General features: G+C 43.6%; 1 protein-coding gene across 5 annotated transcripts in view; it reads right to left on the reverse strand.

The window, feature by feature from the left end:
- Positions 1 to 25,141, reverse strand: part of DTD1 (D-aminoacyl-tRNA deacylase 1) — a 184,615-nt gene that overhangs the window by 139,532 nt on the left and 19,942 nt on the right. For 3 of the 5 annotated variants that reach the window (XM_038571469.1, XM_038571467.1, XM_038571466.1), the window contains exon 4: positions 17,264 to 17,370. In XM_038571469.1, the coding sequence (XP_038427397.1) occupies positions 17,264 to 17,370 (107 nt within the window). Of the gene's footprint in view, positions 1 to 13,098; positions 13,167 to 17,263; positions 17,371 to 25,141 lie in introns of all 5 variants that reach the window. The other 2 variants (XM_038571465.1, XM_038571468.1) reach the window with 1 other exon arrangement.

Below are 25,141 nucleotides of genomic sequence, written 5' to 3' on the forward strand. Positions count from 1 at the left end.
AATCAGAACCACAATGAGATACCACCTCACACCAGTGAGAATGGGGAACATTAACAAGGCAGGAAACAACAAATGTTGGAGAGGATGCAGAGAAAGGGGAACCCTCCTGCACTGTTGGTGGGAATGTGAACTGGTGCAGCCACTCTGGAAAACTGTGTGGAGGTTCCTCAAAGAGTTAAAAATAGACCTGCCCTACGACCCAGCAATTGCACTGTTGGGGATTTACTCCAAAGATACAGATGCAATGAAACGCCGGGAACCTGTACCCCGATGTTTATAGCAGCAATGTCCACAATAGCCAAACTGTGGAAGGAGCCTCGGTGTCCATCAAAAGATGAATGGATAAAGAAGATGTGGTTTATGTATACAATGGAATATTACCTAGCCATTAGAAATGACAAATATCCACCATTTGCTTCAACGTGGATGGAACTGGAGGGTATTATGCTGAGTGAAATAAGTCAATCGGAGAAGGACAAACATTATATGGTCTCATTCATTTGGGGAATATAAATAATAGTGAAAGGGAATAGAAGGGAAGGGAGAAGAAATGGGTAGGAAATATCAGAAAGGGAGACAGAACATGGAAGACTCCTAACTCTGGGAAACGAACTAGGGGTGGTGGAAGGGGAGGAGGGCGGGGGGTAGGGGTGAATGGGTGATGGGCACTGATGGGGGCACTTGACAGGACGAGCACTGGGTGTTATTCTGTATGTTGGCAAATTGAACACCAATAAAAAATAAATTTATTATTAAAAAAAAAAAGATCTGCCCTACAACCCAGCAATTGCCCTGCTGGGGATTTACACCAAAGATACAGATGCAATGAAACGCTGGGACACCTGCACCCCAATGTTTATAGCAGCAATGTCCACAATAGCCAAACTGTGGAAGGAGCCTCGATGTCCATCGAAAGATGAATGGATAAAGAAGATGTGGTCTATGTATACAATGGAATATTACTCAGCCATTAGAAACGACAAATACCCACCATTTGCTTCAACGTGGATGGAACTGGAGGGTATTATGCGGAGTGAAATAAGTCCATCGGAGAAGGACAAACATTGAATGGTCTCATTCATTTGGGGAATATAAAAAATAGTGACAGAGAATAAAGTGGAGAGGAGAAAAAATAGTGGGAAATATCAGAAAGGGAGACAGAACATGAGAGACTCCTAACTCTGGGAAACGAACTAGGTGTGGTAAAAGGGGAGGTGGGCGGGGGGTGGGAGTGACTGGGTGATGGGCACTGATGGGGGCACTTGATGGGATGAGCACTGGGTGTTATTCTATATGTTGGCAAATTGAACACCAATAAAAAATAAATTTATAAAAAAAATCTATTGCTTAGAAAATCTACATCCAAAAAGAGAAATGTTAAAAAAAAAAAAATGTTAAACAAGGATGACTTTTGCATCACCGTTAGAGCAAAAAATTGCCAATAACCCCGTAAGTCATTAAAAGGAGAACAGCTGAACAAAATACAGTATATTCATATGACAGAATCCTATCTTGCAGTTAAAATGAATGAACTAGTTGCAGATATAACAGTATATGCACTACAGTACCATTTAGATCAAGGATATGTGCAAACACGTATGCACATACACACATACATGTATACACACACACATACACACGTGCTGAATCTAGTCCTAAAGAAACCAAACTGAGGGACATTTCTCAAAATAACTATCCTATACTCTTCCAAAGAGCCAAGGTCAGGAAAACCTGAGCAACCATTCTAGAATGAAGGAAATTAAAGACATATGACAATTAAATGCAACACGTGGTTCTGAACTACTATAAAAGACCAGTTATTGGGATAACTGCTCAAAGGTAAATAGTCTGAGGATTGGATGGTACTGAAATGGCAGAGGTGATTTTCTGCTTTTATGGATGTTTTGCAGTTTTCTAAGAGATGTCTCTGTTTGCAAGAAATACACACTCATGTTTTCAGGGGTGACAGGACATCAGGTCAGCAACTTACTCCCAAATGCTTTAGGAAAAATGTCCATTCTTCCAATTTATCTAAAAGTAAAACCTGGGATCCCTGGGTGGCGCAGCAGTTAAGCGCCTGCCTTTGGCCCAGGGTGTCATCCTGGAGACCCGGGATCGAATCCCACGTCAGGCTCCCGGTGCATGGAGCCTGCTTCTCCCTCTGCCTGTGTCTCTGCCTCTCTCTCTGTGTGTGTGTGACTATCATAAATAAATAAAAATTAAAAAATAAAAATAAAAAAAATAAAAGTAAAACCTTATGACAGTTACTTCACATCATACATAAAAATTCAGTCAAAATAAACATTAACAGCTAAAATTATAAAATTCTTAAAAGAAAACATAAGGGAAGGCCTTCACAACCGTCTTTTTTTTTTTTTTTTTTTTTTTTAATTTATGATAGTCACAGAGAGAGAGAGAGAGGTAGAGACATAGGCAGAGGGAGAAGCAGGCTCCATGCACTGGGAGCCCGACGTGGGATTCGATCCCGGGTCTCCAGGATCGCGCCCTGGGCCAAAGGCAGGCGCCAAACCGCTGCACCACCCAGGGATCATGTATTGGACATGACATCAACAGGACAGGCAACAAAAGACAAAACAGAGAAAATAGAATTCATCAAAATGTAAGACTTTTAGGGGCACCTTGGTGGCTCAGTCAGTTAAGTGTCTGACTCTAGATCTCAGCTCAGGATTTGATCTCAGGGTTGTGAGCCCAAGCCCTGCACTGGGCACCAGGCTAGGCATGGAGCCTACTTAAAAACAAAACAAACAAACAAACAAAGTAAAACTTTTATACATTAAAGGTCACCATCAACAGAGTGAAAAGGCAATCTACAGAATGGGAGAAAATATTTGCAAATATGTATCTGATAAAGGATTAATATCCATAACAGATAGGGATCCCTGGGTGGCGCAGTGGTTCGGCACCTGCCTTTGGCCCAGGGCGCAATCCTGGAGACCCGGAATCGAATCCCACATTGGGCTCCCGGTGCATGGAGCCTGCTTCTCCCTGTCTCTGCCTCTCTCTCTCTCTCTCTCTCTCTCTGTAACTATCATAAATAAATAATAAAAAAAATTTTAAAAAAAATCCATAACAGATAAAGAACTCCTACAACTCAACAACAAAATGATTCAAAAAAGGAACGAAGCACTTGAATAGGTATTTCCTCAAAGAAGACATACAAATGGCCAATCAGTACATGAACAGATGCTCATCATCACAAAGCAAAAGGGTTGTAAATCAAAGCAAGATCCCACCTCACACCCATTGGGATGACTATTATCAAAATAATAATAATAATGATAATAATAAGTGATGGCAAGGATATGAAGAAGTTGTAACCTTGCGCATTGCAAGTGGAATCATAAAATGGTGCTGCCACTGAGGAAGATGATAGGGCACTTCCTCAAAATATTAAACAAAGAATTATGAATATGATCCAGCAATTCCACTTCTATGTATACACTCAAGAGAACTGAAAGCAGGAACTCGAACAGATATCTGTACACCTGTGTTCACAGCATTACTCTCCAGACCCAAAAAGCAGCAAAAACCCAAATGTCTATCAACTGACAAACAGCTAAACAAAATATGGCATATACCTACAATGGCATGTTATTCAGCTTTTAAAAAGAATGAAATTTGACATGCTACAACACGGATGAGCTCCAAAGACATCAAGATAAGTAATAAGCCAGACACAAAAGGACAAATAACCGTTTGATTCTATTCATGTGAGTGACTTAAATAATAAATTCAGAGACAGAAAGTAGAACATTGGTTACCAGGGCTGGGGGGTATGGAGGGGAATGGGGAATTTGAGTTTAATGGGTAGAGCACCAGTTTAGGAAGATGAAAGGTTCTGGAGATGGATGGTGGTGGTGATGGCTGCACAACCAACATGAATGTCCTTAATGCCACTGAGTTGAAAATTCGAAAATGGTAAAATGGTTAAAATGGTATGTTTTATATTTTACCACAATTTTATAATATGCACACTCCCAGAGATACCAGGTATTTTCTATGACTATATGATAAATGTGGGTAAACAAAATTTTTATTAAGTTTTGAAGAAAAGGCATAGAACTTATTAATTGTGTTACCTCTGGAAATGAGAAATTATAGCCAAAATCCTCTTTAGTGTATCTCAAATTTTTAAAAGGATACTGATTTTACATATTATATGGAACAAAATTTGATATACAAATGGTATATTATGGGCACACGAGAAAAATAAAAGGCAGGAAAAGAACTGCTTCTATAAAAATACCTTTCTACCCAGGAATACTATAAAATCTCACTAATGAAAAAATAACATTTCTAAACTGATCTTTTCCAGTTGATACACTGCTTGCACGAAATTTAAAAAACAATAATAGGAGCTTCTTCCCAGGAGAAAATGAAGGGGGCACAGGGACAGCAATGAAAAGGGAAAAAGGGGGGAAAAAAAAAAGGAATCCACAGAGCATTAGGCCAGATCTAGTCTAGATTTTGAAATGAAATTTTATAGGACTTGTACTTATCCCCTGAAGGTTTCATGACCCAACAATGACACCACCAACAGCTAATAACAGCCTTTGCCCTCCCTGCAGTCGAACCACACTGTGATTCCTGAACAGAGCCACTGCTTGGGGGTGTTCTGTGGGCATCGTGCTCCTGCCTGAGCAGGAGGAGTAGAGTATGGAAACAAGGCCACAAACTTAGATCTTTCCATTACACAGAAATTGAGGCTTCCGGGCTCCACTTTCATGCTTAAAAATAGAAAAAGAAATTGACTTCACATTTTCTATGAAGAGCAGTCAAAGGAATACATTTAATGTGAAGAATCTTCATAAAAGGGCTATTCTTTTTTGTTTTGTATTGACAAAAATAACTAAGATGGTGGCACAAAGCAGGTAGAAAGTGATGATTATGAAACTCTTGACCTGATCCCAGCGAGCGGTCCACGGGCATCAGTCAAGCACAACGGCCTCTTCCAGCCCTGGATTTCCACTCCGCCTCTGGAGCCACGGCCACCCTTTAGACAATTACTTCCCATAATTTCCAAAATCAATGAACACCAGGAAACATACTTTTCCAAAAATAAATCCTTTTTTCCCTCTGACAAGTTCTGAACACTTAGATTTAGAAACTGCCTTAATGATACAAGTTAAAATGGTATATATAAATCAAATTCAACATAAAGGCTTCTTGGGCTTTTTACAATTTCTTTTAATAATTAAAGTTTTTTGCATTTGGGGGAAAGCTGGCTGATAGTGAAACATGTGGCTTCATGCTGACTTGAAGAGGGGCACGTAAATCCCTGAAACTTGATTTTTTGTTGTTTGACATTATCAAACAGAGGTTCTGACTTTATGTCCACACTGTGACCAAGGATCACATAGAACCAGGGGTGAGCATCACGTCGAAATGTCTGATCTCATCCTAGAAACTCAAAGAAACTCATGCCATGGAATCCCCTCACCATCCTGCACTGGAGGCAGGAATGGGGTCTTTCTAGTAGTGAACTTTCTCATCGTTCAAATCCTGGTATAAAAGAATTCAAACGTCAATCATTTATAGAAAAGCCTTACTGTGGGAGGCAGAACAGCAGAGCAGTTAAGAGCCTCCAAAGTACATCCGGATTCTCTCCATGTCTCTCATCGACCTGTTTCAAGAGCTCCTAACTGTTCTCCCTGTCGCTCCTTCCGCAGCCTACATTACAGCCTATAGTCCAGCTCAGCCACTTCTGCAGACACACACAACAACCATCCGGCTTGCTACCCTGGCCACTAGGCCTCGACCATTAGGCCTGGGCCACAGTTCTGCCCTCATTGTCCTACCCTCTCCCTGATACCCTCTCCAAGCTCTGGCCACACTGGCTTTTCTTCCACTGATCGCTCCAGGGCTCTGCACTTGCTGATCCTTCCATCAAACACATTCTCCCTCCAAGCTTCACCTCAGCTCCCTCTCAGCTCTACCTCCTTCCCCAGCCCTCATAAGGTAATCCCGACTCCACCAGTATTCTCTATACCTCACCCTGTTTTTTATTTCTTTATATAAACAAGACTAAATTATGCTTGTCTTTGAATGTGTCGCACTACAGTGCAAGCTCCATAAGGGCGCGCTGTTGGCTCAGTGCTGTACTTACACGAAAGGCCAGCACAGAGCAGGCACCTGATCAGCATCTGTTACACACACAGATAGAAGGGTGGTGGGTAGGTGAGTGGTCGGATAGGTAGATGGATGGATGAAAACATGGTGGATGCAGAGGTGGGTAAATGAACAAGCAAACAAACTAACAAAAAATAAGGATGGGCCATTAATAAAAGCATCAACCACTACACAACCAGTGCCACACCATGCAATAAAGGATTCAAAGGCAGGAAGAGCCCGCCTGGGTGAGCCCTGAGGTAAGTATCATAAATGAAATACTATGTGAAATGGACCTTAAAAGATGGGGGTCTGGGGGGCACAGCACCAGGTGGAGACAGGGAACAAGTTCTTTTCAACTGGATGACGAGGAAGACAAGGAGAAAAAAATAACAATCAAAAACCAGTAAACAATCCGCAGGAAACTAGTCCTACAATTTAATGTGAAAAGCTTTTACCATGAACTTAATAACTAATACACCATAAAATACAACGTCCCCTGTGTTTTAAAAGTAAATGATTAGCCAACTTCCCACAAAGCCTCAACATTCATGCATCCCGTTATATTGCAATTCTCCTAGCCAAGGCTGGGTGATGATCACCCTGGGTTTTTATTCAAGTCCCAAAAATAAATCGACCAATGAATAAAGCATGTCTGGTCTGGTACCCCAAAAAAACAAGAGAACTATGCATTGCTTTTCAAACCAAAAATCTCAAGATAGTATGCCACTGCAATCTCCCCTAGCCACCGGGCAATCCACACATTGAGTTCATCTCTCTTAAGAAACAAGGGATCCCTGGGTGGCGCAGCGGTTTGGCGCCTGCCTTTGGCCCAGGGCGCGATCCTGGAGACCCGGGATCGAATCCCACATCGGGCTCCCGGTGCATGGAGCCTGCTTCTCCCTCTGCCTGTGTCTCTGTCTCATTCTCTCTCTCTCTCTATGACTATCATAAATAAAAATTAAAAAAAATTTAAAAAAAAAAAAAAAGAAACAAGCTATTCCAACACACCTGAGTGGCTCAGTTGGTTGAGCATCTGGCTTTTGATTTCAGCTCAAGTCATGATCTCAGGGTCCTGAGATTGAGCCCCATGTCAGGCTCTGTACTCGATGCAGAGTCTGCTGGAGATTCTCTCTCTCCCTCTGCCCCTCTCCCCACTCACATAAGCTCTCTCGCTCTCTTTCTCTCTCAAATAAATAAAGTCTTTAAAAAAATAAAAAAAGGAAACCAACTATTCTAATTGCCTATGCCTCAATGTTGCTCTGCAGAGGGGTCCATCCTCAGTCACTAATATGTTGAGCTGTTGTGCTATCGGCTTTTCCCTGACACATCTGCAATTGTGTCAGGAAGGCACCATGCTCTGGGAATATTTTCATCACTTCAGTGTGTATGGGGGTGAGGGGTGAGGAGCTGAGGGGGTACTGATGAATAAGGACAGCTTCATATGTGACCTAAATAATCAAGCCCAGCCATCATGCTTACTGGCAGCTGCAGTAACACAGGTTGTAAAGTATTCATAGACATCACAGCTGGGAGGGTGGGGAGTGGGAGCAGGGTGGTCTAGAGAAACCAATGCCTAGAGCAGATAAAAATGTCAGTATTTGGAATGCTTGGGTGGCTCAGCGGTTGAGCATCTGCCTTTGGCTCAGGTCATGATCCTGGGGTCCTGAGATCAAGTTCCACATCGGGCTCCCCACAGGCAGCCTGCTTCTCCCTCTGCCTATGTCTCTGCCATTGTGTGTCTCTCATGAATAAATAAATAAAACCTTTTTTTAAAAATGGCAATGTTCAATTTTCTCTGGTCCAGTAGTTCTCAAATGTCGGTGTACAAAGAACACATAAAGAACTAGTTAAACACGTAAATCTGCTACTCTTCTGCCTTTCCTCGACATGCCAGGTAATCTGGTTGAGAAAATCAGGGGTGGGGGGAAAAGTGAGAAGATTCTGCATTTTCATATGCACCCTCTGCAGCTTAAAGCCTGTGATCTCATACAGCCCTTGAAGGAACACAACTACCAGTCCCAGTTAAAATCTTGAGTCTGTATAAAATATTGCTATGCTCAAAGTATAAATCCATGGAAGGATAAACTTCACCTCCGTCCCCTGGGAATAAAAAAAAAAAAAAAGAAGCTTAAGGGCGCCTGGGTGGCTCAGTCGGTTAAGTGTCCAACTCTTGATTTTAGCTCAGGTCATGATCTCAGGGTGTTAAAATGGAACCCAGGCACCCCTGGGAATTCGTGTTTTTAACACAACCACCAATAAGATTAGAAGATTAAAATAACGGGAAACCTGGGTGGCTCAGCAGTTGAGCGTCTACCTTCAGCTCAGGACATGATCCCAGTGTCTGGGATCAAGTCCCGCATCTCTTTCTCTCTGTCTCTCATGAATAAATAAATATAATATTTTTTAAAAGATTAAAGTAGGGCAGCCCTGGTGGCTCAGCAGTTTAGCACCACTTTCAGCCCAGGGTGTGATCCCTGGAGACCTGGGATCGAGGCCCACGTCAGGCTTCCTGCATGGAGCCTGCTTCTCCCTCTGCCTATGTCTCTGCCTCTCTCTCTCTCTCTCTCTCTCTCTCTCTCTGTCTCTCATGAATAAAGAAATAAAATGTTTTTTTTTTTAATTTTATTTATTTATGATAGTCACACAGAGAGTGAGAGAGAAAGCAGCTGAGTGTGGGGGCTGTGCTGCTTTCCTCACTCAGGAAAGTGGGTGCTCACACTGAAAGAAAAACAAAGGTGATTTCTGCAGCCGAAGAGATCCGGCCAAGTACCAGCCCTGTCCTTTTGGGAAGCCTTCCCCATGTGGGAGGCAAAGTCCCAGGACTCAGGATCATCAGCACTCCCACCACGATACCATGACAACAATGAACAACAGCAACAACAAAACCTCTAATGAAGATGCTCTTGGTATGCTTCTGCTTCTGTTTTAGTAACACTTCAGTATAAATAAAATAGGACTCTCAACATTTGTTTGATAAATCAACATGACAAAACGAACTAATGCCTGGAATAAAGGATAGGACTAGGGTACTATTTTGGCAACCAGACTTGGAGTCACATTCTTGTGGCAAGTCAACAACGCGAGCCTGGCTTAGGTCATGCAAAAACCGAGATGAAACCAACAGAGATAGGGAACTCGCACCTAAGTTCAAGCCTTAAAAAAAAAAATAGAAAAGGAAAGACCTACTGTACATAAATGTACTTCTATGAAAAAAATGCAAACTTATGGGAATCAACATAATTCCTCCTTATAATGAGAATAATTTTCATCAGAGTTGAACCTCAAACTGGAACATGCAGGAACGAAGAGCCCACCTCTGTGCACCCGTGACAGGGTGCCACCTGTATCCTTCGTCTGTCCTCTGTTTCACCTTCTGGATTCCAGAACATGTATTACTAAAAAGGCTACCCTGTCTCTGGAAGTACAAATAAATAAAACCAAACGGAGCTCTTTTCCCCACCCACCTGTCTACCCTATGTATTTCTTTCTGATCCTGCAGAAGCCATAAATGTCTCAATCCAGGCATTCTAAGGTTTCCAGGCACCAGAATGGATCCTTGCCAGTAAGACAAGTCTGGGAAGAAAGTTATAGGTGAAGTGATGGTAATACTCAGATAAGCATAAAATTAAAAGCTCTGGCACCATTTTTCACTGGTCAACTTACCCCAGCGATGTGTCAATAAACACGGGGGCTAATTCAAAGATGTGTATTTGAAAGCTCATTTTTTCAGCTCCTTCTAGCCTTTCCATTAACTGAGAGTTTCAATCACACTAAATAAATGAGAATATAAATAATTAACGGCAACACTATAAACTACATGGGCTCCAGTCCTGAGGGAAGAGCCCCTCATTACAAAATGCACCTCCCCACCTCCTCACACACACATGCAACTCTCTATGTGAGCCCCTGGCTAACACCCCCTACTTAAGGGGAAGGATATTTAAATTAAAACAAGAGCAGGAACAAATTCCTATCATCAGGAATGGCTAAGTAGGGTATTGAAATCTCCCAATATCTAGCCACCCACAAATGAACTCATGCACTAGAAATCTTGTCTAGGTAATCATCAGCATGTTCTTCCCAGAATCGTGTTCCTTCGCAAGAATGCAACAGGGGAAAGATAGTTTCTGTCTGGTAGTGCTGGTACTGCTTCCATGCCCTGTTCCCTTTGGAAATACATCTTTCAGAGCAAGCACATCATGCTCTTGTTCCGACTCTCAATGTCAGAACACATCATGGGACCCACATGGCAGCCTATAAATGCATGGGGCATGCTTCTGATGCAGCCACAGGAAAGCATGCAGAGGCTGCAGGGCCAGTTCCAAAAACCAGCAGAGATCTGCTAAAGATAGGCAAACCACTAGTCACCTTTACCAGCCCAGACTTCACTAGCAGTAAATAGGGGCATGACCCATAAGCAGAACCCTGGGATTTGTAAAAATAAGAATGTACCCCTAACTGCAGTGCAAGTTTGGAAACAACAATCGAGAATGCCTCCTTCCCTACGCATCCTTAAAGGTCAGTGAAAACCTCCAATCCCCTGGGAGGCTTGACCACATCAGCGGGGGCATCAGCCTTCTTGGAACCCAGGACATTCACAGACAGCACAGCTCACCAGCCCATGACACACGAGTCCAAAACAAACTACACACCCCAGCCTCCCTCCTGGGACAGGGCAGTGAATAAGACTAAGGTAGCTTGAGTTTTAGGAGTGGGGAGAACAGATGAAGAACAAGGAAATAAGCAGATAATAATTGACGGCCAAGTGCTATGAAATTCATCATCAGAGTAGGGGGGCAGAGTAGCTGAAAGGGGCTTACTCAGGACTGACAGTGGTAAGAGGATCCCTTCTGGGTAGGAAACAAAGACACTGAGACAAGAGCCAGAGGTAGGAAAGAGCTCAGTCTGTTCTCTGAATAGAGAGGAAGTGAGAGCAGGTAAAGTCTAGGGACCGAGGAACAAAGGACTGAGGAGCAGGGCAGACAGAGCCACAGAAGCCTGGGCATCAGGCATTTAGGCATGACAAAAGGGAACTTAGACTATAATCTAAGTGCATCTGGAAGGCACTGAAGGGTCTTAAGGAGGAACAGGACGCCATGGTCTTGTGACACGTCCTAAGCAGTCGGATACTACTCTTTACCTGTCTCACTGCTACTAACATTCCAGGTTTATGCTGCCTCAGATCTACCCCTGGAAGCAAGGACTGGGTCATAGCACTTCTTTCTCTTCCTCAGGTGCCCGGTACAGTACCATGTACTAAAAAAACACTTGATGCATAAATACACACACATACACACACACACACACAGCACATTTGTTCAGATGGTTTAAAGAACCTGTATTTTAAAACTTGCCAAAATAACCATTTCTCTACAATGTATGCAGTTTTCACTATTAGTTGGGTTATATTGAGAAAAGAAAACAATTAAAAGCTCAATTGACAGAAAGGCCTGCTTATCTATCAGTGAGAAGAATTTGGCTGCTGTCTTCCTACCAATACAAAAGCAAGCAAATTAGCTATTTGCCCAAAGAGGAACCCCCTTCCTCCTGAGAATGGAAAGGCAGAGACAGATCACAGGCAAAGGCTGGCCCCCACCATCGCCAGGGCCCTCCATGCCTACTTGTCGCCACCTACTGGAGAGCAAGAGGACACAGATCTGTACACTGTTGCAGTGTCTGAGACTCCAGTGCCAGTTAACTAGTAAAAAAATTAAACTCATACAGTGCAAATCATGGATTTGAACAGAGAGCTCCTAAAAGAAAGACTCAGAAATAACTGAAATAAAAGACTCTTTGGGGACCCCTAGCTGGCTCAGTCAGTGGAGCATATAACTCTTGATCTCAGGGTTGTGAGGTCAAGCCCCACACTGGGTATAGAGATTACTTAAAAGTACAAATTTTTAAAAATAAAATAAAATAAGACTTTCTTACTCTGGTAAGTTAGCATGTCTCATTAGATGTTTAAAAAAATTATGCTCGTATGTCTTTATGTTATAAAGAAAAGAGGTACTAATTGAAATAAGATTGAGGATCTTAGGGACACCTGGGTGGCTCAGTGGCTGAGCATCTGCCTTTGGCTCAGGTCGTGATCCCAGAGTCCTGGGATTGAGGCCCACATGCGGCTTCCCGCAGGGAGCCTGCTTCTCCCTCTGCCTAGGTCTCTGCCTCTCTCTATGTGTCTCTCATGAATAAATAAAATCTTTTAAAAAATAGATTGAGGATCCTAAAGATACACTGTATTATTATTCTATCACTTGTTAGAAACAGATTTGTAATGAAAACAAAAACTTGACTAAAATTTTTTCCCAAATATAGTTAAAGCAGAATAATAAATCAGAACCACAAAACAGCAATCAAATCAAACCAGAGAGAAGAGCCAGAGGCAAGAAGGAAATGAGGAGAGAAAGGTGTCCCAGAAAACAAGACTCCAGACCCCATCCAGGGGCAGGCGGGCAGCAGCGGCAGATGCTGCTCAGTCAGCAGATCAGCAGGGCCTGCCAGCCCTGAAATCAGGCAGCATGGAGCTCAGGGGCTGCAGCGGGCGCCTCTGCAGGTTACAGCACACCAAGCAGGCAGCAAGAGGAAATGGAGGTGTTTCTCAACTGGAAATGCTGGGGAATAGTTAAAAGCCACGGGAATTAAACAGATGACTGAGAGAGACAGACTGACTTGACAAGAGGACAAAGGGTTTAATGGAGGCTGCAGGAAGGCAGAAGCAGAGGTGGGGGAGGGCACCACAGCCCAGGCTAGTTTGGCTCCACCAGATGCAGGCTCATGGGGCCTTGCACATAGAAGGGCTCACCATTGGCTTAAAGTTCTGTGTTATCATCCTGAAATTCCTTATTACACTTTTCCAAAAAGGGGCCCCTTGTTTTCATTTTGCACTGAGCCCCACAAATTATAGAGCCAGTCTTGGCCCGGGGAAGACACTGGCCTCAGCACAGGAAGGGCAGCTCTGCTACCTACATAGTTAGAGGGAGGTGGAGAACGGTCAATGCCATCTGATGGCTTCTTTGTGAAGCAGAAAGACGCATCTGTTATGAGGAAACAAGAGAGCAGATGAGGGGGAAAGGTTAATATTATGGATAATAATACAATTATTATTAATAATATAACAACATCCATAATAATATATGGATATATGGAAATTTGGTCGACTTCACCTTTACAAAGGGATTGAGGTTAATATCACCTATAATAAGACAGATCAGTCTCATGTACTTCCTTATGATACACTGAGAAAGTCACCTCACTTTTGTGCTATTTGCTATTCCTGTCAAATGCATAACCTCAATGTAATCAGAGAGCCCAAACTGAGGAATCTTCAACAAAAGAGCATACCAGTACTTGTGAAAATTGTCAAGGTCATGAAAAATGAGGAAAGACTGAGGAGCAGTCACAGATTAAAGAGACATAACAATTATTATATGTGGGATTACCCTGAAATAGAAAAAGGACATTAGAAAAAAAGCATAGTAAAATTTGAATAAAGTTTGTAGTATAGTTAATGATGCAAGAAACAAAGGCAAAACAAAATTAAATCTCCTTACTATTTACAGCCCCCTGACAAGTCCCTGAAACAGGCAGAATGACATTCCTTTAGGAAGTCAGCTGCCTCAATGTTAATACTCTACTAAGGGCAACAGGCAATCTTAGTTTAACATCATCCCAATACCCCAGGATCATGTAAGTCTTCCTTAACATATAAAAATTCCTTTGGAAATTTCCTTTATCTCTACCCCCAAGATCTATGTTAGCAATCATCTTCCAAGCATATGGCCCACTGATAAACATCTAAAGGGTCTCATGACTAGGGTTTTACTAGTTAGTAATGACCTTTTCCTAACAATAGCTCCTAACCCCTTCAGGGTCCTGGAAGCCTTGCTTCCAAAATTCGTTAGAGACAAGCTCTCGCTAACCCCCTCCCAGCTTGAAAGTATATAATCAATTGTTCCTCACAACTGCAGGGCAGCTCTTTCCGCCCACGGGTCTTGTCTTGGTGCTCTAATAAAACCACCTTTTTGCACCAAAGTTGTCTCAAGAATTCTTTCTTGGCCATCGGCTCCAAACCCCAACATTCCCTCCATCAATTAACAGCATTGTATCAGTACTAATCTCGGTGCTTTATCAGTGTACTAGGATTGTGAAGGCAGTAAATTAGTGGGAGCTGGGTAAAGCATACAAGGGAACTGTGGACTCTAACTTTTCTTTCTTCAAGTCTCCAATATTTCAAAATAAAAAGTTTAAACTTCCACATAGATTTTTCAATCATGATTTTCTTTAATGTAATCAGTAACTCCAGGAACTTCAATTATCACCTTTGAAGTCCAGCACTACTACTACTATGTCAAACATGTCCCTGCTTCTCTAACAATCCAAAGATTCAGCAACAAGAAAGAAAGGTTATGTTCCCCTTAAAAATTATAACTTGGAACTATGGCAGGGGGAACAGTTAAACAAACAAACAAAAATCACCCACGCTGCTTATTTTTGTAGTTTCAGTAAATTGAATAAAAACTTAAAAAATAAAAATAAACCACAGGCCCCAATGCAAAGGAACCACAGACATTCTCCAAAAAAGGCTAGGAGGTGGCAAACATTCAGAGACCATTAGATTTCTCTTCAAAAACAATGTCAACGGGCGCCTGGGTGGCTCATTAAGCGTCTGCCTTCAGCTCAGCTCATGATCTCAGGGTCCTGGGATGGAGTCCCATGTCAGACTCCCTGTGCAGTGGGAAGTCTGCTTCTCCCTCTCCCTCTACGTTTCCCCCTGCTCATGCTCATGCTCTGTCTCTCTCTCTCTCTCTCAAATACATAAAATATTTTAAAAAAACACACACAACATCAGCAACCTCAGATTTTAGGCAATCATTTTTTGCCTCCTGATTTTGAAAACTGGGTTTGCATCTTGGTTCTGCCTCTCTCGGCAACTCTGTGACCTTAAGTAACTGCTTAAGTTTGGTACCTCCATTCCCACATCACCCTATGATAAAGATTAAATTACTTACTACATTTAAAAAAAACAACCACCACACCTTACAGCAGTATCAGCATATAGGAAATTGTACTGGGAGAGGCAGGAATGAAAGTAGGATGATGCCAGATTTGGGCCCGCCTGAAAAGGTAAATGGTAGTCCCATGAATTTAGGGAAAAAGAAAACAAAAGGAATGTGCCAGAGGTGGGATGGCAGGAGTTTCGTTTTAGCTTTCTGCATTGGAGAGAACCATCAACTGCAAGCTCTGAACTAACCTCTAAACTAGTCTGTTTTTGCATAACTGTTAGGTTCCTCTTGTTGATAACAGTAAAGACCCAAAGTAGATGAGAGTTGGCTATCCTCCTCTAGACTGGTATCAGGTGGGGATCCCTGGGTGGCGCAGCGGTTTAGCGCCTGCCTTTGGCCCAGGGCACGATCCTGGAGACCCGGGATCGAGTCCCACGTCAGGCTCCCGGTGCATGGAGCCTGCTTCTCCCTCTGCCTATGTCTCTGCCTCTCTCTCTCTCTGTGTGTGACTATCATAAATAAATAAAAATTAAAAGAAAAAAAATAGACTGGTATCAGGTTATACCGATGGCAAGTCTTAGACCAATTTCAGCCACAGAGGCAGATCTTCACATAGGAGATAAGAATTTATTTATTTTTGTATATTTTTTTATTGGAGTTCGATTTGCCAACATATAGCATAATACCCAGTGTTCATCCCATCAAGTGCCCCCTTCAGTGCCTGTCACCCAGTCACTCCATCCCCCTGCCCACCACCCCTTGTTCGTTTCCCAGAATTAGGAGTCTCTCAGTTTCTGTCACCCTCACTGATATTTCCCACTCATTTTCTCTCCTTTCATCTTTATTCCCTTTCACTATTTTTTATATTCCCCGAATGAAAGGGAGATAAGAATTTATAAGCAAGCGGGCACAAAATAATTCACAGAAACTGTTTGTAAGGCTGATAGAGCCTTAATACTCTGTCCCACTGGCTGTCACAATGATGTCTTTACAAAAGGTTCCCCAGTAGCAGATGCATGAAGCAACCAGAGTCCTCGGTCCCCGTGGCTGGACAGGGGACTATTTAGATAATCAGGCATTATCCATAAAGATTCAGACTATGGGCTCCGCTATCTTCTCCTACTCTATTCTTGGTTTTGTTTTTGTTTTTTTTTTTAAGATTTTATTTATTTATTCATGAGAGACAGAGAGAGAGAGAGAGAGAGAGAGAGGCAGAGACACAGGCAGAGGGAGAAGCAGGCTCCATGCAGGGAGCCCTACGTGAGACTCAATCCTGGATCCCAGGATCATGTCCCAAGCCGAAGGCAGATGCTCAACCGCTGAGCCACTCAGGCGTCCCTCTTACTCTACTCTCGTGAAAAGAATATCTCAGGAGTATTTTATTCAATAAATATCAATGAAAGAAACATTACGACTTTGAACAGGTCATACAGACTTGGTATTTATATAATACTTCTCCTGCCTGCTGCATCATTCCACTTCACAGCATCCTAGGAATGGAGGGAAGGAGGTGGAGAAGGAAGAACAGAAATATCCCTTTGGTTCTCACTCCTCTGCTTGCTCCCATGTGTCTCGAAGGCTATTAAGTGGCACATTAATAATGCCTCAAGTGTTAAGCATCTATAAGAACCATACAAGTTACAAGGACTATCACAGATACTTTTCTCTCTTTTAATTAAAATTTTCCTCAAAGCTTAGAGAGATCCAGGATCTGTCTACAGCAAATCCAGATCAGACAGTGCTTTAGAAAAATAAGGATTTACAAAGAACTTCAGGTAGCACACGTACCCACACCTGGGACAAAACCCACCCCAGGTAACCATTCTCAACTGGTAAAGACGCCAGGCCAGGGCTCAGTGGAGTTGTGCCGCTACTCTGCTGCCACCCAGCGGCGTGTGTGCACCAAGGCACCTCGCAGCAGGGAAAGAGGCAAGGGAGAAGCGCTGCCCAGCCAACCACTGCACCAACGGGATGCAGTGTAAACAGATGCATTCTTCGAAATGGATGTATTAAAATAGATGTTAAGTTACCACAATGTAGTCTTATCTCCACCTCAAACTAATAACTGCTCCAGGGACTCAATCAAAGCCAAAAGCCAGAAGACAGACCCCAAGAAAGTCCAGGCTTACCTGCTTTGGGTCAGAGGTAGCAGCGCCAGGAGCCGGGGACTCCAATTCTATGGTCACAGGTCCATCATTCTGAATGTGGACTTGCATGTAGGTACCAAACTTGCCATCTGAAAGAGCAATGCATACAATTATGAGAGATGGAGGTCTCATCTGTCTAAGACCAAGGTTACTCTGTCTAAAAAGTCATCTAGATCAATGTAACCAGAAACATGAGGAGCGGGACTAGCCCGTAAACATGGGGGAAAGTGGCCAACCCCATAAGTAGAGAGGGAAATGCAAAATTAAATAGCAGAGGTGCCACTGTAAGCTCTGCGATTTGGCAAGAATGAAAAGATCTGAGAACACCAGGGTGGGGAAATGTGGGCTTACAGGACTATAAAATGGGGGAGAAGGCAAATTGGTTTAACCACTTTGGAGGGCATCGTGGCGCTTGAATAAACCCTACAACTCTGGAATTCAACCTTGGAGAATCTACTCAAAAACTTTTACACAAAAGGAATGTTCAAGGGTGTTCATTCTGTCAATGTTTATAACAGAAAAACTGGATACAATCCATCCCTCACTGGGGGGATGAATGCATAAACTCTGCTTTAATTCCTCAGTGGATACTACGTGGCAGCCACATGCCTCAACAGGGCAAATCTCAAATCTTTATAAAATAACTTGCTGGGGCTCCTGTGTGGCTCAGATGGTTAAGGGTCCAGCTCTTGATTTCAGCTCAGGTCATGATCTCCAGGTTGTGGGATTAAGCCATATGCTGGGCTCTGCCCTCAGGGGGAAGGAAGTCTGCTGGAGAGTCTCTCCCTCTCCCTCTGCTCCTACCCCCATTCACACACACAGTCTCTCTAAAATAAATCTTTAAAAAAAAAAAAAAAAAGGTAACTTGCAACAAGGATGTATCATAATACCATTTATTTATTTATATGATATTTTTAAATACCCCAAACAAGTTATATGATTTATAGCTATAGATATATAGATATACGGATCTATTTATGAAAAAAACATGAGCAGGAACGATGAAGGCCAAACACAGGACAAGAACCACATTCATACCAAAGAGAAGGCAGGGGATGGTGGGATTTGAGAGAGACAGACCAGAGGCAAACATGACTAAATATCTACTTTGTTTCATAATTAAAATTTTCAAACTAATTAAATATAAAAGTTAAATGATAAGGTGGGGAGGGAGGTCCTGCTCCCTCACTGTGGGAACCATCCTGCTCCCTATGATTCATTTCAAAATGGCCATGGGCTCCCCCAGAAAAGAGCACTTCTCTTTGTCCTATTCAAAACCTTCTGTTTTAATACCCAAACCCACTCACTTGTGTCTATCATTCCCCAAATGCTGAACTACATTTATAAAGAAAGCCAAGAATATGCTTTGAGAGATGACGCTGTGGAGTATCAGAATGTTGACTCCATCCGTCCAAGTACCTCTGTTAAACCCTGGGCCTAACCACTGCTGATGACACATAGGGATGCTGACTCAAGGGAACACACTGGTCTTGACAGTTCAGCAATTAAATTTATTTAATTTAAATGTATCAATTTAAATCCAAAATAAGAAAAGAGCTGTGTCCAGAGTAAAAATAGTAGGAGTCGTCAGAACCTGAGAACCATCAGGAACGCTTCTACTGCCACCTGTACCATAAAGGAACAGAGAATATATGAGATCCAGTCCACATGTAGAAGTCACTCACAGCAACTACATGCCAGGCGTGGTGCTAGAGATCAAAGACTCAGCTCACAGGCAAAGACAGGCCTAGTGCTCATGAACCCTGTGGTCTACTATGGCGGATAATTGGGCACCTCGGGGTGACAACCCAGTATGGCAGAGACCTTGAGAAATTCTGGTTCTGGAGACCAGAGAAGGGCCCAAGTTCCCCCCTGGAGATAGGGAGGGAATCAGAAAGTCTTCGTGGATGAGGCTACACAGGGTCCAGGACTTGAAAGACAACCAGGACCCAGGCTGGAAGAGAAGGACAGGCCCAGGCCCATGAGCTCTGAGGCTCTGGGCAACTCTTTTAACCTCACAATGGCTCAGCTTCTTCCCACAGGGGTGCTAACAAGACGACCTTAAAATACAGGGAAAATTTCATAAGACAGTGTATGCAAGTGCTTAGGATAGTAACTCACACATGGTGTGTACAAAATCAGCATATGTCTTTATTGTTATAAAAAGTCATGTTCAGAGTGCCTGGGTGCCTCAGTCGGTTAAGCATCTGCCTTCAGCTCAGGTCATGATCCTAGGATCCTGGAATCGAGTACTACATCAGACTCCCTGCTCAGCAGGGAACCTGCTTCTCCCTCTGACTCTGCCTGCTACTCCTCCTGCTTGTGCTTTCTCCCTCTCACATAAATAAATAAATTCTTAAAAAAAAAAAAAAAAAAAGAGGAGGTCATGCTCGAGAGGCTCCACACAACCAGAATCGTGCTTCCCACACTGTGCCCTGCAGGGTATTCCTTGAATAAAGAAAAATAAAGTCACATACTTCTGGAAAACCACATTTGTTTGAACTCTCCCTCAGAGAATCACAAAGCACAGCAGCATATAACAGGCTCTCAAGACCTCCTTGAGTAGAAAAACCTATTTAGTTTCTTTACCCTGGTAGTTCCCAAACTCCCCTGGGCAAGGAGCCCTAATTTCACACAAAACATCCTTTACAGAGCAGATGACTCTCTGAGAGAAGCTGAGGAAAAGAAAAGCACCAAATGGACACAATAGCCCAGAGCAAGCCAGCCTGGGGCCTTTCTGGTTCCCTCCCTGGAGAGCAGCTCTGCTCAGACACCAGACCCACTGCAGCATGAGGTGACCTCCATGAACCACGGCTTCTGCCACCACGACCACACAATTTTCATCTCTGGTTCCTCCCCCTGGTATCAGTCCCTCCAACCTCCTTAACCTTGTGGAGGGTCTTAGGCCGCTTCTCTTCAATGCTCAGACAGCAGCTCTAGAAACTACATTAGAAGAACCCATGCTGTTCGCCATTTTTACAGGCAAGATTAACCTAGTTCCAAGTGCGTAGCCAAGCATGCTCAAACAATGGTGACTTTCCTTCAACTTCTATCAAATTAAAGTGGCCATTCAAATCTACAGAGCTTTTGTTTTATCCATGTCAGACTAGCTAAAAAGACATCAGCTGGGAAGGAAATCATGTGTTTAATTGCATGCTAAAATTATGGCTACAATTAGTGGCAAATTTCAGCGGCTGCACTCCTCAGAGAAGCTGAAGGCAGACTCATGAGGAAAGGAATTATTTCCGACCTTGAATTTCTGTTGCCAGGATATACAACATATGCTTCACCATGTTTATCACTCCAAGTAGCGAGAAATTTATTTTCTTTTCCTGTTTTTCCTCACTTATGAACAAACTATTATCTGAATTTCCATTTGTACAGACAATAAATCCAAAGACATGGGGAACATTTTTTCCAGTTCGGATCAAAGAGTAAAGCCCCATGAAAAATTATACTGGCCAGAGGAAATAAAAACATTTTAAAAAATAATCTTAAAAGACAGAAACATATCTGTAGAACCACAGCTGGGCTCCAGTGATGATATAATCAAGTCGTCCTTAAATATCAGTCCCATGGTTCTGTCTAGAGCTGGAAGAGAAGCATGTGTCAGGCACATTTGTGCCACATGTTTCCAGCTGGAAAACTCCCAGCCAGAGCCCCAAACCTGCTGTGACCTGGTTTCTAGTAGGCACTGTCCAAGGCCTCTACCAGGTCCAAACCAGTGCACCCCATTAACCTGTGAAGGCTGACATCCCACTCCTTTGAACAATGCTTGACTGATGGTCACCATCCCTGAGAGGCCCAGTCCCACCTCTCCGAGCCCCCCGTGTTCAAGGACGATAGCAGGGCAGTCACCACAGAAGGATGCACATTAGTTAGTACAGGCATGGCACTGGGCCCACAACCCAGCAGTGTGCAGGAAATCGGAGTCCCCATTATTGCTCTCACTCCCACCGTCTATGGGAGAATATGGGCAACTGGGGGGGTTGGGGGGAACAGGACAAGAAAACCACATGGAAAGAACACGCTATTAAAGAAAAATGGAGGGATCCCTGGGTGGCACAGCGGTTTGGCACCTGCCTTTGGCCCAGGGCGTGATCCTGGAGACCCAGGATCGAGTCCCACATCGGGCTTCCGGTGCATGGAGCCTGCTTCTCCCTCTGCCTGTGTCTCTGCCTCTCTCTCTCTCTCTCTCTCTCTCTCTCTCTGTGACTATCATAAATAAATAAAAATTAAAAAAAATAAAAAATAAAAATAAAGAAAAATGGAGAACAAAATGCATGACAGTTTCCTGGCCTAACTGGGAGCAAGCCATGCACCTTTCCACAGCCGACTGCATGGCCATGACCAGGTTGGGACTTGGCCTATCTCTGGGGACTGGTCCTGAGCCTCAGGCCAGCCCACCTAAGCACATCCCCAAAGGCAGCTTCCTCTGTCACTAAGGCAAGGTCCTCACACCCAGGATTCCTCTTCATTGTACTTTAAAGCTGTTCAGAGCCTGGACAGGCCAGGAAGACAGTTATGGATGGAGGCCCTAATGCCAGGTGCATAGGCTGAGATGAGAAATCAAGCAAATGTACAGAATTGGGGAACTCAACTGGGGCTCGGGATAGAAAGTGCCTACTCACCTCACCTGGGTGAGGGCACCTGCCACCAAAGGGGGCCACCCTAATTCCAAACAAAAGAGCTGGCAACAGGAGCTGCCAGGGGAAACAGCCCAAAATTAACCTCTCACTGGGAAGTTAAATTCCCATATGAGCTAAAGTCAGATAAGCATGTGGCAAAGCGAGGGCCACTGCAGCTAAAGGAGTCTGGTCTAGACCCACAGGCTTCGATCATACCTGGAGCCCAGGAGAATGTATCCTGATGGGCCACCGGCACTATGACAGCTCTGTCCACCAGTATAGAACCACTTCTCTAGTACTAGAGTGCTCCTGGCCCTATCTCCCCAGAGGGCTCAGCCGATTTGGGGTACCACCAGTAGGGCACAGATTCCCCAGTGGGCTGGTATGGCTCCAGGGAGCCTACAAAGCAGAGGCAAGAGCTCTGGAAGCCACCAGCAAAGACCAGCAGCTCCAGCAATGGCATTTCCTAAATGATTTGGCTGGGGCAAGTATTCACTTGTCAGAAAAAGCACACAGGCCCTATCAGCTGAGTTTCTGAGAGAGTGAGAGCCAGGCCTAGGTCAGCAGCATTAGAATGTCAGACTCCATTCCACATCCAGGGCCATGGAGAGAACTAGAAAGGCAATCCCTGGAATCTTGTGGCTTCTCCCCAGGCTCAAGCCCAGTCTTATCAGTGGTCTCTGCTTATCTCTGCCATGGTTCAATCCACTCAGGAGAAACACCTCCTCTGGGCAGATGTCTCAGGCCTGGGACTCCATGGCCAGAGGAATTAGCGAACAGGCCCTGTGGCTCGGGATGGAAAGTGCCTACTCCCAGGTCAGGGCACCTGCCATCAAAGGGGGCCACCCCAATTCCAAACAAAAGAGCTGGCAACAGGAGCTGCCAGGGGAAACAGCCCAATATTAACCTCTCACTGGGAAGTTAAATTCCCATCTGAGCTAAAGTCAGATACAAGGCAACTGGTACAGCCCTCCTCGCATGACAGGGAGACTCAAGGCAAGGTTTATTCTGACCATCAGCTTTGCTTGGACATCTCTGGGCTCTGCTGTGGTCCCAGGTGTCATTCTGCCTCCTTGCTGAGGCACCAGTGAGCCTGTGTGGGGACAATGCAGTGTCTGAGGCCCCACCAGACCTACACGGGGTCTTGTGCAGGACTTGTACAGACATACTAAAAGAGCCTGGACAGCACTGGGCAAGGACACCCTTCCATCAAAAGCAGCAAAGTAAGAAACCAGGAGGGCGACTTCTGAGCTCATCAGACCATGGGATTTGATTTTAGACTTTAATTCCTTTATACTTGAATATGATACAGAATTTAAACTTAACCTATAATTTTTCTCTAGTTTACATTCAAATTCAGTGCATCTCTGTGTTGTTGACATTTTATTGTGATCCCATATATTAATGGAGTGTATTAATATCATCACTAAGCCTCACTGTAGAACCTCTGGTGTGGTGTGCTAGGTTGGGTGATGTGGCTAGAGATGGTTGGGACATGGGTTAGGGAATAAGTTTTCACTTTGGAAAGAGAATGGCCTTAGAGTGGCTTCACAGCAGGGTTTTAACCCAGTTCAAAGCCTCTAGGACCGAAAGACACACAGCAAGAGTAGCCTCAGAGAGGTTCAAAGGTAGACTCCAACCTGGGATCCCTGGGTGGCGCAGCAGTTTAGTGCCTGCCTTTGGCCCAGGGTGCGATCCTGGAGACCCGGGATCGAATCCCACGTCGGGCTCCCTGCATGGAGCCTGCTTCTCCCTCTGCCTGTGTCTCTGCCCCTCTCTCTCTCTCTCTCTCTGTGACTATCATAAATAAATAAAAAATTAAAAAAAAAAAAAAGGTAGACTCCAACCTGTGAACTCTGACCCTCCCCTGAGCCAGGAGACCCCATGGCCAAAAAACAATCAAAGGAGATAAGGGACTATGCTAGATGGTGATTATCATCATGGACCACAGGATTCATGAATTTATAAATCTAGTATTATCCAAACAAAAATAACACAGATGATTTTCTGGAACTAGACAAGCTGATTTAAAAATTCATAGAGAAAAACAAGAATAGGCAGGAAAACTCCAAAGAGCAATATGGATGAGACTCATCTTACACAATACGAAAGCATAGCAAAATCTTTAATAACTGAAACAATGTGTCTTCATCATGTAAAGAGACAAAAAGGAAACAAAAACAGAACAGAAACAAAACTTTACAGTTCATAAACACAGGGATTTAATATAGGATAAAGTCAAAATCTCAGATTAGTGGAAGTACAGATGGTTTTCTTTAAATAAATGTTTTTGGGAAACTACTTCATAACTACCTGAGAAGGATAAATTCCATGCTTTACATTGTATACAAGATAAACTCCAAACTGATCTAAGATTTCAAAATAAAAAATGAAAGCATAGGGGCACCTGGGTGGCTCAGTCAGTTAAGCATCTGCTGTGGGCTCTGGTCATGATCTCAGGGTCCTGGGATCAAGCCGTGTATTGGGCTCCTTGCTCAGCAGGGAGTCGGCTTCTCCCTCTCCCTCTGCCCCTCCCCCACACCACTGTGTGTGTGTGTGTGTGTGTGTGTGTGTGTGTGTGTGTGTCTGCTTTTCTCTCAAATAAATAAATAAAATCTTCAAGAAAAAAAATGAAAGCATAAAAGCACTGGATAGGGAGGAGGGAGGAACAGCCAGATTTCTTAGTAATTCTGGAGTAGAAATGTTATAGAAATCTAAGAAACTGTGATTCAAAATCCAGCAGACATTTAAAAAAATTAAAAATCAACTACTTAGAGATCGGAAATGTTGTTCTTGGGGCACTTGAGTGGCTCAGGCAGTTGAGCATCTGACTCTTGATCTCAGCTCAGGTCTTGATCTTAGTTATTAGGGTCATGAGTTCAAGCCCTGTATTGGGATCCATGCTGGGTATGGAGCCTACTTAAAAAAAAACAAAAACAAAAACAAACAAAAAAAAAAAGGGGCACCTTGGTAGCTCAGTTGGTTAAGCATCCAAGTCTTGGTTTCGGATCAGGTCATGATCTCAGGGTTATAGTTCTATGCTCAGCACAGAGTCTGCTTGGGATTCTCTCTCTCTCTCTCTCTCTCTCTCTACCCCTCCCCCCATTTGCACTCTCTATGTCTAAAATAAATGAAAAAATATTTAAGAAGAAAAAAGAAAAAGGAGCTCTTGGGTGGTCCAGTTGGTTAAGCATCTGCCTTCAGCTCACATCATGATCTCAGGGTTCTGGGA

The sequence above is a fragment of the Canis lupus genome, chromosome 24 (assembly GCF_011100685.1).
Source record: "Canis lupus familiaris isolate Mischka breed German Shepherd chromosome 24, alternate assembly UU_Cfam_GSD_1.0, whole genome shotgun sequence".
In the NCBI taxonomy this organism is placed as follows: Eukaryota; Metazoa; Chordata; class Mammalia; order Carnivora; family Canidae; genus Canis; species Canis lupus.